The 16,794-nt window shown below is 45.7% G+C and overlaps 4 protein-coding genes and 1 pseudogene across 4 annotated transcripts in view; 1 reads left to right on the top strand and 4 right to left on the bottom strand.

The window, feature by feature from the left end:
• The window catches only part of Arhgap39 (Rho GTPase activating protein 39), a 171,141-nt gene extending 169,166 nt beyond the window's left edge, over positions 1–1,975 (bottom strand). The window contains exon 1 of the mRNA XM_087182914.1: positions 1,866–1,975. The gene's annotated coding sequence lies outside the window, so the exon portion shown is untranslated. The remainder of the gene's footprint in view (positions 1–1,865) is intronic.
• The window catches only part of Znf251 (zinc finger protein 251), a 47,063-nt gene extending 43,987 nt beyond the window's left edge, over positions 1–3,076 (bottom strand). Inside the window, exons 1-2 of the mRNA XM_013068993.3 lie at positions 2,360–3,076; positions 1,866–1,979 (exon numbers count right to left, since the gene is read on the bottom strand). Of these exons, the coding sequence (XP_012924447.2) occupies positions 1,866–1,979; positions 2,360–2,486 (241 nt within the window). The 5' untranslated portion in view covers positions 2,487–3,076. The remainder of the gene's footprint in view (positions 1–1,865; positions 1,980–2,359) is intronic.
• Positions 3,077–6,610: 3,534 nt separating this feature from the next.
• Commd5 (COMM domain containing 5) lies at positions 6,611–11,065 on the bottom strand. The gene has a single exon (XM_087183226.1). It carries the CDS (start codon positions 11,063–11,065, stop codon positions 10,391–10,393), a length of 675 nt encoding a protein of 224 aa, XP_087039352.1. The 3' UTR covers positions 6,611–10,390.
• LOC106007590 (zinc finger protein 7) overlaps positions 10,940–16,794 on the bottom strand; it is a 31,474-nt gene continuing 25,619 nt past the window's right edge. The window contains exon 4 of the mRNA XM_021249975.2: positions 10,940–11,118. Within this exon, the coding sequence (XP_021105634.1) occupies positions 11,111–11,118 (8 nt within the window). The 3' untranslated portion in view covers positions 10,940–11,110. The remainder of the gene's footprint in view (positions 11,119–16,794) is intronic.
• Positions 13,911–14,935, top strand: LOC101707765 (sorting nexin-6 pseudogene; annotated as a pseudogene).

The following is a 16,794-nucleotide window of genomic DNA, read 5'->3' as shown; positions in this document are numbered from 1 at the left end:
TAAGATATTAGCAAGAAGTTATGTTGCTCCTGAATTATTAACCTATTTATATAGCACAGCTAGAAGATGCACACACATTGATTCCTCTCACCAAAATGTAAATCTGAACACTTTGCACACATCTCTCCTTGTATGCTTATTTCTGTCTCTCTGCTGCCAGCCTAATGACAAGTCCTGATACACACTGCCAAGAAATGTTGTAACAATTCCAAGTCCAAGATGCCTCTTTCATTCTTTTTTTAAGACAGGGTCTTGCGGGCTGCGGATTTAGCTCAGTGGTTCCACCACCTGCCTTGCAAGCGCCAAGGACCCGAGTTCAATCCCCGGTACCAAAAAATATAAGCCACCAGGAAACTTAGCTCAATGGTTCCGAGCCCTGCCCTGCAAGTGCAAGGGCCCGAGTTTGATCCCCAGTACCAAAAACAAAGTTATAGAGAAAATACAGTATAATGGGCTGGGTATTTAGCTCAGTGGTTTCGCCACCTGCTGCACAAGCACAAGGACCCAAGTTTGATCCCCGGTACAAAAAAAAAAATACAGTATATTAAAAATTTGGGAAATGCACCAGCTGTGGTGGTGCATCTCTATAATCCAAATGCTTAGGACAACTGACAGTTCAAGCCTACCCTGGGCAATTAAGCAGGAATCTGTCTCAAAATAAAAAATAAACGGGCTAGAGATATAGTTCAGGGCACAGGTCCTGGGTTCAATTCCCAGTGCTGAAAAAAAAATTGGGAAATGCACATAAGGCTATGCTTTATAACTGTAAATGTCTATAAGAAAATAAAATCATAAACTAATGATCTCCTATGTTTAGAAATGAAAGGTTTCATACAGCCAATATTGAGTGTGCACACATTTGGAGTATATATTAACAAGAGCCCTTCTGAGCAAGCTATTAGATGCCAACAGAAATTTCTGGTAAATGGACTAACAACTAATTAAAGGGCAAACAAGTGATATACTCAACTGCAGATATAAGGCAACAGCAAAGATGGGAATATGAGTGATGAAGTATTACTATATGCTCTGACAGGATAGGGACAATACAGTAAAAAACAAACACACACACAAAAGCAAGGGGAAGAGGAGAAAAGGATAGAAAATAGAAGAAGCCTCAGTAGCTGGGAGTCAAAATATTATGTAGAGCTGTTGAATCAAGGAGAGAGTAACTTAGCTACCTAGCAAGACCCTGTCTCAAAAACAAACAAACAAGGGGCTGGGAATTTAGCTCAGTGGCACTGTGCCTGCCTCACAAGTGCAAGATCCTGAGTTCGATCCCTGGTAGCAAAACAAACAACCACCATCACCAACAAGAAAGGTCCTAGGTTCAATCACTAGACCACCAGAGAGAGAGGGAGAGAGAGAGAGGGAGAGAGAGGGAGAGAGAGGGAGAGAGAGGGAGAGAGAGGGAGAGAGAGGGAGAGAGAGGGAGAGAGAGGGAGAGAGAGGGAGAGAGAGGGAGAGAGAGAGAGAGAGAGAGAGAGAGAGAGAGAGAGAGAGAGAGAGAGAGAGAGAGAGAGAGAGAGAGAGAGAGAGAGAGAGAGAGAGATTACCGTTGACCAAAATGGAGAGTGGAAAAGATGAGAGGGAAAAAAGGGATATGGTAGGAAAACAATAGGTACAGTTAAAAGGAAGTGAATTAGTAGGGTATTATATAAAGAAGGAAATGGTGTTATAAAGGTAATCACTAGAACAAAACAAGATATAACCAGAAAACCTGTGTACATTTTAAAGCAAACAGACCAGGAAGGAAGACCCTTTAAGGCAGGTGCCCCTTATCTGCTCAGGTGTGTACAGTGAGACTCAGTGAGACTCAGACCTCACTGTAGCCTCTAAGGGAAAGACTGGGTCCCCACTCTCACCTGTTTGGTAGGTTCTCAAGACTTCTGTTTCTTCAGCCCCTAGAAGATCCAGAACCCACAGCTCCTCTCCTCGCTCCAGCTGGGAGATCAGCTCCGGCTTCGGGATAGGGAATCCTGTCGAGGATAAGGACCCTGGGTGAGTAGGTGTGGCCTGGGGCGGGACATTCGTCTCTGGCCTTTAGGGCCAGGTGAGGAGGGAGGTGTCCTGTTCGTAAGCCTCACATTGGTCAGGGGGCCCGAGGGCGGAGATGGGATGCTGAGGGAGAATACACTCCTTCTCCTGTGCGGAAGGGGGCATGGCAGGGCCACGCGTGACAGGCAGCGACATCCCTAGCACTCGGCATCACGGCCCAACTCCTACCGGGACGGTCCTTTAGCAAAGATCGAAGTGTTTGGGGCGAGGGTGGGTCCCTCTTCTCTGGGATCCAAAGGGCCTGGCAACCCCGAAGCCCCAGGGAGTTCCCGCTGCTAGCCGGGCGCCTTGAGGCCCTCACCCAGCGAGGCCACGTTCCCGTAGTTTTCCAGCATCACATCCCGGTACAAAGCACGCTGCCCGGGCCCCAGCTGCCGACGCTCCGCCCGGGAGAAGTACACGGCCACGTCCTGGAAGGTCAGAGGCATTGCTTCTAGGGCTCGCGTCGTGGTGCCTGGAAGGCGGGACGGCTTCTAACCCGCGGACCGGACGCCGGACCCCACCGGCTGCAGGAGGCGACCCTCGGACCGGTCGCAGACTCGGCCCCACACCGCGGCGGGCAGAAGGCCGGGATCGGCCACTGCAGTGGCCTCCAGGCTCGCGCAAGTCGTGACACCAGCGTGTGCTCCAGCCCGAGACCTGCGGCTCGTGTCCACCCGAGGACTCTGCAGGCTGCAGCCTCCAGCACAGCCGCCGTCACTGCGCTGGGGAGCCTCACCTGGGTCCGCGCCTGCCACCCGGGCCACTAGAACTCATCCCGTGAGGCCGCCGCACCAGCAGAGCGCGGACAGCTGGGGGCGGGGCCGCGAGAGGGGAGGGGTGGCGCCCCCCGGAGACCGGAAACGGACTGAAGCCCTGTCTCCGCGTACTTCCGGCCTTGCTCCGGGGTCTCCAGGGAACCGCGCGACTAAGTCCTGTGGACGGGGTCGCCTGCCTCTCTTCTGCCTGGCCACAGGAAGGGCGCGTGCCCTTCCTCTTCCTCACCACAGTCGCATGTACAGTCATTCCAATAAAGCACGGTTTTAAACCGGGTGTGGTGGCGCCTGTTATTCCAGCACTCTGGGAGGCTGAGCAGGAGGATTTAAAGTTTGAGCCCAGCCCAAGCAGAGTAAGGAGACCCCGTTTGGCGGGAACCTGGGGATGTAGCTCAGTGCAAAACTCCTAGGCTCAATCTCCAGTACTGCAGTAGAATGGTTTTCACTACAGAAGCACTTGGTACAATGCAGGAGGCAAAGTGGGGTGGATGAGAAAAGGAAACCGCAAATGAAGCCGAGAACGATCTTGCCGCCCCAAATAAGCTGTACACTTTGTTAAAATTAAGACACAAATTAAGACTTGAAAAGGAAGGCCAAGAGAGTTGATGCACATGATTTGAAAGTGGCCTTGTAAATATAGTATTCAGTGCTAGAAGGGCCTGGAGGGCTGGACATGCTCACTACAGGATTGTGACCAGTACAGACTTGAGGACGAATTAAACTGCGTATAAAAAGCCTTAGACAAGCTGAGAATGGTGCCATATGTCCGTAATCCCAGTCTTCTGGGAAAATGAGGCAGGAAGAGTACAAGTTCAAGCCCATTTGGGGCCACTTGGCGACTTAACGAGATCCCATCAGTAAATAAAAAAGAAAGAAAAGGCTTGGGAATCAATCAATCCTAAGTACAAATAAAAATTTTTCACTTGGGGATGAGTGGCTCAAAGTGGCTTCAACTTTAAGGGAATGTTTTCTCTCATGTCCAGAAGCAAAGTCTCCAGAGTTCACTTTTAACTACTCCACTTGATTGTCTTTTCTTAAAATCCATCCTCCATTAGAGCCACCCAGGGCACAGCCCCTCCCTCTTGAGAGACTGCTGGGCAGAGCACACTTCAGAGCCAGCACAGAACCCAGGTGATATGCAAGGCTTCTAAAGCCATACATGAGATCTAGGTGCTTGCAGGATGACCCAGGCTTTCTCTTCCTAAAACTCTGACTTTGATTGATGTACTATTATAGGGTAGTTAATGAGAACAGTGGGAGGCCAGACCTGCTCTGCTAGGAGCTGAGGGCACTGCCTCACCTCTCAGGTTTTTTTCCCTGCCAACATAACCTTATGGGATGGTCTAGGAAAAACACCTTCAGGGCTTCTTGGTTCACACAGTAAGACAGTGTAGGGAGGCTTGGGCCTGAGGGAGATCACAATGCTCTGCCTGGGGCCTGGAAATTTGGGGGCTGAAATTGAGTTTTCACTTGAGTCTCCTGCTTCAGCAATCACTCTGGTTAATCTGAGCAACACAGGCTGGGACCAACCACTGGGGTTTGTCTCCTAAACCATCTGAGGCTGCAATCCACAGCCTCCCATGGCAGGATGAGGACAAGGACGGTACTGGCCTCCTTTCTCCCAAGGTCCTGGTCGTGCAGCTGTGTGCATGTTCCAAGGGGACCTGAGGGTCACTCTGATAATAATCTGCTGTGTCCCACACAAGACCTACTGACCTTTGATGACAGTGCCAACTATTATGAACAATATTTGGGTCAGAAAGACCCCCAAGCCTGAGAAACTTCATGCCCCTTTGTAAACAAACCTAACCAGAGGGATTATTGTAACTCTTGATTTGTCTTGACTAGAGGAAAGGGTACACGGTCACTCTGTATCCTGAGGGTTTGGGAAGGTAGGGCTGAAGGAAGTGAAACAGTTAGAGCTACCATCCACCTACCACCTGTTTTCAATGCTCTGGAAGCTCCTCTAAGGCTCTGGAGCCAGTGGTATAGCTAGTTTCATACTGCTTGGGGTGGTCCTTCAATTTGCCACCCTCCAACATATCTGAATATGCTGTGCTTTCGCTAGAGGTCATGCTGTTCAGGGGCGGTCCAAAAAATGTGCAGTCCAGGGTAGACCACCACCTGCCCCCTCCTCCAGCTATGATGCCGTCTGGAGCTAAGGATGGTTTTTGAATATTGGGGGGGGGGGGATATGGCACATGAAATTCAAATTCCAGTGTTCGTAAAGGGTTATTGGAATGGCCACACCTGCTGTTCAAGTATCACCTGCTTCTGAGCTGCAATGGCAGAGTTGAGAGCACCCAAAATACTCTCTGGCCCTTGAGTTGGAGGAAGTAGGTAAGAAGGGCCACCCTGCTGGCTTCCAAGTCTGTCCCAGCTGGACTGATCTTTTGGAACCCAATGTGTGTATATTTGTCCTGAATGAAATTTGATGCTTTCCGTGCCCCCCCAGCAAGACCAAATTCTGCTTGTGGCCTTGAGGTTGGCTGCTGTCCCTGTCTCCAGGGCCCATCATATTACAGGAATGGTCCATGGTCTACACACCCACCCTCTGTATGACCCCACAAAGCATGTATCACCTATACCTTTACTTACCTTGTGTCACCATTTGAGACAAGCCCAAGGACTTACAGATAAGATCAGGCAAACAGGATTTCCAACAGAGATGGCAAGAGCTGAATCCCAAGTCCTCATGCAGCTAGGGAAATGGAAGGGCAGGGCTGCCTCCAAAGCTGCTCTTCCTGCATGGCCTGGACTAAGCAGTGGGGAAGGGCAGCACCTTAATGGCTGTTGTAACCTCAGACATAGCCAGGTCTACTGAGGATGGAGCCCACAGGCAGGACTGCCCACAATTCCTAACCCAAGGAAAAGAATGTTCACAGTGCCTTTTGGCAGAGGCTGAGGGGCAGTTAGACAAGCTGGCATCTGTAGACATGCCCCTCAGGCTGCTCCCAAACTACCAGTGTAGGGAGGAGGGAAAAATGCTGAGCTAGCAAGGAAGATGAACTAAAAACAGGTTTTAAAAAATTATTTTTGCTTTTTTGAGATAGGGTCCTGCTATGTAGTCCAGCCTGGTCTGCCTCAGCCTCCCAAGTGCTGTGATTACAGGCATATGCCACCATATCTGGCTCCCAAAAATAGTTTTAATACAAAAATACTTTGTGTAAGAATCAACAACTGGGATTTCATCTTATTAAAAAGCTTCTGGGCCGGGGATTTAGCTCAGTGGTTTTGCTGCCTGCTGCGCAAGCGCAAGGGCCTAAGTTCGATCCCTGGTAACAACAAAAAAGTTTCGGCACTGCAAGAGAAACCACCAACAGAGCTAAGAACAACCTACAATGAGGGAAAAAATTTTATCAGCTGCTCCTCAAAGGACTACTATCTAGAATATATAAAGAACTTAAAAAAATCAGATCCTCAAATATAAAGACCTAATTCAAAAATGGGCATCTGAAACAGACATTTCTCAAAGAAGTAAAAGCAGCAAATAAACATATGAAAAAATGTTGAACATCACTGGTCATTCGAGAGATGCAAATGAAAACAACACTGAGATTCCACCTCACCCCAGAAAGAATGGCTGCTATCAAGAAATCAACCAATAACAAATGCTGGCAGGGGTATGGAGAGAAAGGAACCCTTCTCCATTGTTGGTGGGAGCGCAGACTGGTGCAACCACCGTGGAAATCAGTGTGGAGATACCTCAAAGAACTAGGGCTGGAGGTCCCATTTGACCCAGCTATTTCCCTGCTGGGTATTTTCCCAAAAGAATTAAAAGAATCATACCACAGAGATATATGTGTACCCATGTTTATTGTGGCACAGTTTGTAATAGCTCAAGCTTGGAAACAGCCCAAGTGCCCATCAACTGGAAACTGGATAAAGATGTGGTTTTTTAATAAAATGGAGTACTGCTCAGCCATAAAGAATGAGAAACTAGAGTCATTTATAGCTAAATGGATGCATATTTAGGCCATACTCTTAAGTGAAATAAGACACACGTGTAAATACAGAATAGTTTCTCTAGTGTGAGAAACTGAGAGTGTAAATAAGGACTAAAAGGATTAATAACTAATAATTGATACTTTGAAATAGGAAAAGGTCCAAAGGAGTAGAGATGGTGGGAGGAGAAGGGGAAAGGAAAGAAAGGAAGGGAAAAATTATGAGAAAAGAAAAAAAAAATGGAAACGAAATCTGTGTAAATAGGGAAGGGTTTAGGGGTAAAGGGCACATAGGTAATGGGGAAAAAATGAGAACCAAGATGCATCATGTACAGGTACAAACACCCAATGATAAATGTAAATGTATTGTATACCTAAAATGTACCAATAAAAGAATTTTTTTAAAAAATGGAGTACTACTCAGCCATAAAGAACGAGAAACTAAAGACATTTATAGCTAAATGGATGCACATTGAGGCCATATGCTTAAGTGAAATAAATAGGACACACATGTGAATACTGAACTGTTTCTCTGGTGTAAGAAACTAAGGGTAAATAAGGATCAAAATGTATAATTGATAGTGTGAAATAGGAAGAAAAGGTCTAAAAGGGTAGGGGGAGTGGGAGGGGTAGGGGACTGGAAAGAGAAAAGGAAAAAAATGGAAACAAGTCTTTGTAAAGAGGGAGGGGTGGAGGGGTTGGAGGGCAGGGGAATGCGGAAAAAATAAGAACCAAGATATATCATGTAAAGGTACAAGTTCCTAGTGATGAATGTAACTGTATTGTATACCTAAAATGTACGAATAAACTTAATGAAAAAAAAAACTTTCTGCACTAACGTTGGTGTTTTTTAAAATTTAATTTTGTGAGACTGGGGATTGAACTAGGGCCTTTGCATTACATCATCAGCCCTTTTAATTTTGAATCAGGGTCTTGCTAAGTTGTCCAAACTGGGCTCAAACTTGCAATCTTCCTGACTCAGCCTCTCAGAGTGCTGGAATTATCAGCACATGCACTGCTGTAATTTTTTCGTTTGAGGGGACCCTAAGAGAAAGCACCAGGAAGCCCTACTGAGAAAATGGCCTAGTAAAGTATCACCCCACCCAAGTGGAGTGTTTTGCATCCACTAAGCACAATTGGCTTGCTCAGGAAAGTTAAATAACAGCACTGTGGGAAGAGGAAACCAGACAACAGTAGAAAGAATGGGGAGAGTGCTGGGGATTTAGCTCACTGGTTTCATTGCCTGCTGCACAAGTGCAAGGACCGGAGTTCGATCCCTGGTACAAAAAAAAAAAAATGCTGCATGACTATCTGTAAGCAAAGGGACTTTTTAAGAAAATTTGTTTTTACATTTTTGGTTTTTTCCAAATGTATTATAATGAGTACTTAGTCCCTAAACACTTTCTGTGGTTAGAACAGAAGCATATAATGTGGAAAGCTCCCTCCTGGGTGAGGTAGACACTGGCAACCTGCACGTGTCCTTTTGGCAGTTCTGGGTCTCTTTGTTCCCTCCAGTGTGGAGCCCATGGTCCTGAGGCAAATGAGCTGAGGACCCTAGCTGGGCCTAAAAGGCACACAGACAGGCACAGCAATCTCTGAGAGTTCTCTTTGAAGGACACCCTCATTTCCCTGCTTATGGCCCATATCTAACTTGCATGGCCATGGCCCTTACTCCAAAAAAAATGACCTTAACTGAGAAAGCGGGGGGCCAAAGCATTCTGTCAATGGCCTGTGCAGGTAATGGGCTGGCATGGTGCTGGCACCAGAACAGGCACAGCAGGGCATCAGGATGGCCACCAAAGCTCATTAGCAATTTTCATTAATTCCTTGGGCCTATTTATACCTCGAGATTTGTAACCTGGTTTCCTGGCAGAGAACAGATCAGAGTTGGACCAGAAAAGTACAAGAGGCAGGGATACCCTAATTGAAGCTGCCCAACAGCTCTACACAGAGCAGAATCCAAAGCCTGCACCTGGAAGCAGTTACACTGGAGGCTGCAAAGCTGGCCACAGATCACAACCTCCTTAGAAGCTACTCTAGTTGCCAAGTGCACCTGACAACATCCCCTCTACTGAGCTCCCAATCATCACAGTACATCCCTCCTCTGCTGAAAAGCCTCAAAGTGCCCCATCGGCTCAGAATTGAGCCAGTCATCCAAGGTCCCTCAGGCCTGGAGCTCTATACCCTTCCCAACTTTATCTCCTTCTACAACATTCAACAAGCACGGTCTCCCTCCACTGGCAGCCTGTGTCCCAGCTGTTCACTCTGCAGACTGCATTATGATCCTTGCCTCCTTCAGGTCTTTGCTCAGATACCACATCCTCAAGAAAGCCCTCACTAAAGCCACACCATGTCCCACTTACAGTGGTGGACCCCCCGCCACAACCCCACATCTCAGCACCTAACCCTGCTCTATTTACTGTGTCACCATCCTCTAGCAAGCTGTAACTTATTATGGATTTTGCAATGTTTCCCTCTTGCCACCCTACTCAATTGTCAGCTCCACAAGGGCAGGGATTTAAAACAGAAGAATGAAAATATCCACACCTATAATAGGAAACAGTGAGATAGGTCTTTTTTTTTTGGTACTGGGGATCGAACTTGGGTCCTTGCGCTTGCACAGCAGGCGGTGAAACCACTGAGCTAAATCCCCAGCCCAAGATAGGTCTTTTGCAAATGGGGCCAGGGATTTAGCTCAGTGGTTTCACCGCCTGCTGCAAATGGGAAGAGGACCAAGACATGGATGGAGGGGGAGGCGGGAAGGAGAGAGGACGTAAAAACAATCAAGATGTGTTATGTACATGTACCAAATCCCCATGATGAATGTAATCAATATGTACTGCAAACATGTACTAATAAAAATTTAAATTAGAAAAAAATAGATAAGAGTCACAGAGGGGTCAGGGAACCAATGCTGCCCAAAGAAAAACCTTTGTAAAAAAGAGACCAACTGAACAAGAACATATCCAAGTTCCGAAAGGCCAGTAGCTGAAAAGCAGAAAGAAACATGAGTCTGGAGTATGTCATGTAGTAGAGAAGGGCTTTGCTTTTTGCATTGTTTTGATTTTTTAAAAGGCAATAATGTGGTTATTATTTTAATGAAACTAAATTAGAAATGGACCTGTAAAATGACAAACCTTGAATTTTTGTGAAAAAAACCCCAAATGCTACACCAAAATACAGGATTTACAGGGGCCAGGGATTTAGCTCAGTGGTTTCACCGCCTGTTGCACAAGCGCAAGGACCTGAGTTCAATCCCTGGTACCAAAAAACAAACAAACAAAAAAACCACAGGATTTACAAAAGCAATGAGCAGAGAGGGTTCAGATGCTTTAGATGGCCAGGCTATGCAACTTCATGGTACCTGCCGAGAGCCACAACCTGGACCCTAGACCTCCACCTGGCCACACAGAGCCATACCCAACAGCAAAAACCAATAGTCATGGAAGGGACAGGTGTGCAGTTTAACATCCACATAGAGAAACATATTTTTAATAGTTCCTTGTACTTGTAGAAAAAAGGCACAGCTGTCTTCATTTAAACAGAAAGTTCCATCCTTTCATTCACTCACTCAAGAGCCTGCTTCATAGAAAGGGGGGGCTGCAACCAGGTTGCAGCACTGGCTGTGAGGGTTCAGTCCTGCAGTTTTCGCTCACATTTCTTCTCTAGATCTGCCATCTCCTTCAGGACCAGAGCCACACTGTACCGCAGCTCCTGGAACTTGGCCATGGGGACCTCAAAGCGGTGTGCTGACCCATCTGAAAGCTTGAGCTGCATCAGGACACTTGGCTGCAGGGATCGGGCCAGGGTACTTGTGGAGATTGCCACATCTACCCTCCACCGAAAGTCAGCAAGGTGAGGCAGCCAGGCCCCCTGCTGCTGGGCCATAGAATCCAGGAGGGGGCGCTGGCTCCCAAACACCACACTGGCCAAGTCTCCAACTAGGTCTTGGGGGATGCCAAGCTCCTGGAGCTGGTCCTCGAAGGCATCGAGCTTCAGGCTGGTGGGGGGCAGCCGGAGAGCCTGCTGGAGCAATGTGTGTGTTCCTGCAAGCAGGGCACCCAGCCGCTCCTCTGATAGGTTGGCACTGGAACCAAGGCGTTGTACGGCCTCTTGGCAATCCTCCCCTTGAAGGCTGCTGACCACAAGCTTCAGCAACTTCCTGAACATGCTCCTGTCCAGGTCCTCTAGGAGCCGGGGCATTGCTGCCAGCTGTGGAGGAAGCTGAGCCCCCAGGAAATTGACTCGGCCACTATGACTGTCAGCTGGATGATGCAGGTACAGAGCTGCAGCCCCCAAGGCAGACATCACTGCTTGCTCCTCCTTGATCAGCCCAGTAGAGACGTCCCAACCTCAGCTTCCTGGAGGGAGAGGGGAGGGAAAAGGCCGATGACTTCTTTAGGGCCTCAAAAGACTAGCAAATGAAGGCTGATGTGGTCCCGTGTGATATGACCAATGAGAGTGTGTGTGACGGGCGGTAGGCAGGTGGCCCTGGGAATGGGTAGAAAAGGGGCCTACCTCAGATATCCCGGAGGAGGTAATATCTGAGATGAGCAGGAGTTAGCAGGGAAGTAGGCCACACATTAAGTCCTGTAAATAAGTAACAGATATAACAATGAACTAGGAGAAAGGACTGGGGGGGGGGGGGGGCACCAGGACACAGCAGCTGAGACTCCGGCCCCACACTCGGAGCCCTCACAATACTTCTCAAGAAATCAAACCTCTACATGCAAATGCCCAGCCAAGGACGAGAGCCCAGAAGGTCCGGCTCCCACAGATCTGTGCAGTCTCCACACAGAAGGGGGCTAGGCTATTGGAGTAGGTGCGGCGGTGACTAAGCGGGCTGTGACACTAGCAGAGAGACCGCACAGCATCCTCGCCAAGAAGGAGACGTGGCTCATAGACCTGCGCGCCGGGAGGGAGGCAGACAGCGAGGACCACAGCCCAGACCTCAGGGGGCCGCGCCGGGATCCCCAGGACCCGGTCTGACCGCCGCCGCCTCACCCCCGCCACCTGGCCCTGTCTCCATTCCTGGGAGAACAACCCTACGACCCCACATCCACAAAACCCTGACAATCTCCGCACCTAGCACCAGCGGTCCCCAGCTGCACAACGGCGGCCGGAAGCGGAACCTGTCCGAGGAAGCGCGCCAGAGCCACTTCCGATCCGCTCTAGGAACGCTGGAGGCCCCTCCTCGGTGGTGCGCGGCTCCAGGTCTGAGCCTTGCGTATTACCTTTCGCCCAGTCCTCAGACACTTTATCTTTTCAGAGAAAAGAATATCAAAAGCGCTTGTTTCGGCTTCTGAGGCGGAAGCAGAGACTGTGCCCGGCGTGAATGCGCCTGATGCCAAGGTTCGCATACTTGAGAAGAGGAAGGAATTTCAAGAAGCTGAGTCTAGAGATCGAATTGACATTGACCAGTGACCCGGAAGTCAGCGCACCCCCGCCCCCGCCTTGTCGGCCTCGGCGTCTCTGTGTGATTACCGAACTTGTGGGTGACCCCGTTCTCATTTAACCTGGTTTGCTGAGCCCAGTTAGAACTAGGGTCAAAACAGTGGCATCGCGTACATTTTAACATACTACACTCCAATTCTTTTTCTTTTTCTTTTTTTGGTACAGGGGATCGAACTCGAGTCCTTGAGCTTGCAGGGTAGGCGGCGGAAACACTGAGCTAAATCCCTGACCCTCCAGTTATTAAAAATAGCATTAATATGGGCCGGGGATTTAGCTCGGTGGTTCCGGTGCCTGCCTTGAAAGCGCAAGGTCCCTAGTTCGATCCCCGGTACCAAAAAAAAAAAAAAAAAAAAAATAGCATTAATAGACCCAAACTGTTGAAATGGGTGAATTGTATAGTATGTGTGTTGTAGTTAAATAAAGCTATTTTAAACAGTGAAAACTAAAGAATGCCTATTAACTAAATGGGCAAAAGATTGGAATAGGCATTACATCAAGGGCGATATAAAATGGTTGACAAGCATATAAGATGTTCAGTACCCTTTGTGTGTTAGAGAAACGGAAGTTGAAGTCACAAGAAGATACCATTTCACATCTTTATAAGGTTTATAATAAGCGGGAGTGACAGCACAAGCCTGTAATCCCAGCACTTGGGGGGCTGAGGCAGGAGGATCGCCATGAGTTTGAGGCCAGCCTGGACTACAGAGTAAAAACCTTCTCAAAAAAACCAAAAAAAGCAAAAGGAAACTTGGTGTTCTCAGAAGACCATGGACTTAAAGCAATAAATAATAGATCTTCAAAATGATGCTTCTGTGAAGGTGGACATTTCTAATGCTCTTTGTGAACATTTCTAATGCGCTGTTCACACAAAGAGTTCATTGCCCAATTTTGAACAAAATGAGTTTTCTGTTATTCAACAACATGAGAAATTATCTGGCTTCCGGATTCCTTTGTTGAAAATTAAGACTATGCAGGTTATATATAAGACTTGATTTTGATGCTTCAAGGAAAAAGCTACAGATGCTTGGAGAAGGGTCAAGGACAAAGGAAGAATTCACAAAGATGAAACAGGAATATTGAGTATTTGGCAACATTTAAGAAAACAGTACAGCTGGTGGGAGTGTAGATTGGTGAAACCACTGTGGAAATCAGAGTGGAGATTCCTCAAAAAATTAAAACTGGAAGTTCCATTTGACCTAGCTATTCCCCTTCTTGGTATCTTCCCAAAAGAATTAAAAGCATCTTACCACAATAATATATGCACACTTATGTTTATAGTGGCATAGTTTGTAATAGCTACATTTTGGAAATAGCCTAAATGCCCATCAACTGATGAATGTATAAAGATGTGGGGTTTTTTATAGAATGGACTACTACTCTGTCATAAAGAAGGATGAGCTTGAGACATTTGTAGCTAAATAAATGGACCTTGAGATCATACTCTTAAGTGGGATAGGGCCAGGGATTTAGCTCAGTGGTTCCACCGCCTGCTGCGCAAGTGCAAGGACTCAAGTTCGATCCCCGGTACCAAAAAAAAAAAATACTCTTAAGTGAAATAAACTGGACACACGTATTTAAATACCACATTGTTTCATTGGTGTGAGAAAACTAAAGTGGAAATAAGTACTAAAATATATAATAGATATTGTGAAATAGGAAGAAAATGTTCAAATGGGAAGGGGAACAAGAAGAGGGGGGAGAGAAAAGAATGAAGGGAAAAGAAAAAAGTAAAAATAGAAGGAAAAAATGGAAATAAAGGTTTTGCTTATAGGGAGGAGAGGGAGACTTAGGGGAGAAATGGCAAAAAAAAAAAAAAGAGGCAGGATAGATCATGTACAGATGCAAATTCCCTATAATTGTTATCATTATGTATATCTAAAATGTACTAATAAATGTTTTGTTGTTAAAAAAAAAAGACAGTGGCAATGTATGAAGTGTTCCTGTGTTATGTGGCAGCATATGCTATTTTGAGAAAAGATTTAAATTTCCATGTCTTCTTGGAATGTAATCAAGGTTTGAGTGTTCAAGGCAAAAGTAAAAAAGAGAAACTTGAGGATTTCTTTAGAAACATTGTCAAATCAGCAGATGGAGTTGTTTCAGAAGTAAAAGCTGTAGATGATTTCTTTTAGCATGAATGAACATTCCTTTTAGAATATCATAATTGGGTTAAGGATATATCTGCTAAATCTGATAGGATGACAAGATCCCACAGAAGTGCTGCAGATGATTACAATAGAATTAGCTCTTTGTAATATGCTTTAGGAACTCAGGATTCTACAGATATATGCAAGTTTTTTCTCAAATTTTCAGAATGTTTGGTAAAACAAGAAAAATAGAAGCACAAGGGTCTCCTGATGAGGACCTAAAACTTTCTCACCTTTTAAACTATTACTTAAGAGAATCTCAAGCAGTCCTTTATCAAAGGTCTCCATCACCAGTGGATTATGAAAATGCCAATAAAGCCCTGGGTAAAGCACAGGCAAAAAATCAAGATGTTCTTCAGGCTGAAACTTCCCAGCAATTATGTTCTTAGAAGTTTGAAAAAAATATCTGAATCTTCAAAACAAGAACTTATGGATTTTTTTAAAGAACTTACAGATTTTTAAGACAGGAAGAGTTACTACATTCAAAAAAATTTAGTGGAACTTGCAGAATTAGAAGAATGCAAAGAGTCACCTCCAGTTGCTCCAGAACAGCCTGGCAGCATTGAATAGAGTCATATAAGCCACAAAGGGCTACTTTTCTTCAGAACTTATTTGACAGAAGCAAGACTGACAAAGTGTATCTACTCCTCTTCCTCTGAAAAGCAACAGAGAAGTACTGTGTGCAGGCCATGCAAGCCTAGGTGGTGACACTGCGCCATGTCCCCTGGACAGTGTCTGTCACCTGTGCCTGTCCTACTAAGAAGCCCAATGTCCAGTCTTTTTGAAAGTAGCCTCTAGAACTTAGTTTATTTTAAAATAGTATTCCTTATAGCTGCCAATCTTATTTACCTTTAAATAATTTCTGAAGATTAACCTTTTTAAAATACATTTGTTCAAACAAAGTAAGGAAGGACTTTCTTGAATTTTTAAAATTTTGTTTTTAAAAAGTATTGTAGGGCTGGGGATTTAGCTCAGTGGTTCCACCGCCTGCCTCACAAGCAGAAGGACCCGAGTTCAATCCCAGTACCAAAACCAAACAAACAAACAAACATAATAGTTAAAAAGTATTGTATACTCTTAGTTCATTCATTTCTCTTTGTAAAGCATCTTAATCAGGCTTACTTTTAGTTAATCAACATAAATGTTTAGGGCTAGACTTTATATAATCTTTGAAAGTATGATTTCTGAAGAAAAATAAATGCATTAGTATGTTTGCCTTAAAGTTGTAGACCAAATTAATTATTGTAAAATACCCAGAGATAACAATGATAGTTTTAAACTCTGAGGTCATTGTATCAGTCTAAAATTTGAACTAGAGGGCCAGGGATTTAGCTCAGTGGTTTCGCTGCCTGCTGCACAAGAGCAAGGACCCGAGTTTGATCCCCGGTACCAAAATAAATAAATAAATAAATAAATAATAAAATAAAATAAAATTTGAACTAGCTATAATAAATCTACTCTTATATTAATGCTTTACCATGCAAGTCTTATTTTTCTTCTTGCTTCTTTTAATATGGCACACCAAGACTGGCACGGTGGCATACATCTGTGATCCCAGCACTCGGGAGGCTGAGGCAGGAGGATCACCACAAGTTTGAGGCCAGCCTGGGGTACATAGTAAGTTCAAGGCCAGCCTGAACTATATAGTGAGATCCTGAACCACCCCCCCCAAAAAAAAGTGAGAAAGAAGGAAAAGCAGATATGTAAGTAGGATATTACTGACAAACTCTCAGTAGTTTTATTACTAATGTGAATGAATATTATTGTCATTCCCAGTTTACATTTAGACTGAATGGCTGGGCATGGTGGAACATAGCTATCATCTCAGCACTTGGGAGGCTGAGGCAGGAGGATTGCCACGGAGTTCAAGGCCAGCCCGGGCTATGTAGTGAGTTCACAGCCAGCCTGAACTACATAGCAAGACCTTGTCTCAGAAAACCAAAATAAAATAAAATCAAGTTAGAGTGAGTGGCTGGATTTTTCCACTATCTCTTTCTAATTTTTCTCCTATTTGGAAATCATAGGCATTTGGGTTTCTAGTTTACATTTTCCCAGACCATTCTCAAGATTGCCTGGTCCGCGTCTTCTCACCACCCTTTTGATTCCAGGCTTTCTCAGCATGTTCTCTTCCTCATGCATGTGCTGATTAATGTCTGTCTCTTTAACTGACATGCCCCTTAATGTTGTTTAAACTGTTAATTTTTCTGTTGCTGGGTGAGAGAGCTGTGTTTTGTCTTCCGTGTAACCTTCAGTGGTAAAATACGCCAACGTGACATCCACTGGTGGATGAACTAGGAACTGAGAGCCCTAATGTGCACATCTTTCACCAGCTGCCCTGTGGCTTCCAGCAGGCTAAGGCAGGTTTGCTGGACTTCTGTCTGCCTCAGCTCTTTACTCTAAAGGACATTTTGGCCTTACTCACAGTGGGGTTGTGAGGGT

This window comes from Heterocephalus glaber, unplaced genomic scaffold (genome assembly GCF_053883595.1).
Source record: "Heterocephalus glaber isolate CG9 unplaced genomic scaffold, H.glaber_assembly_v1.0 deba00000281, whole genome shotgun sequence".
NCBI lineage: Eukaryota > Metazoa > Chordata > Mammalia > Rodentia > Bathyergidae > Heterocephalus > Heterocephalus glaber.
This window is presented reverse-complemented; position numbering and strand designations above follow the sequence as displayed.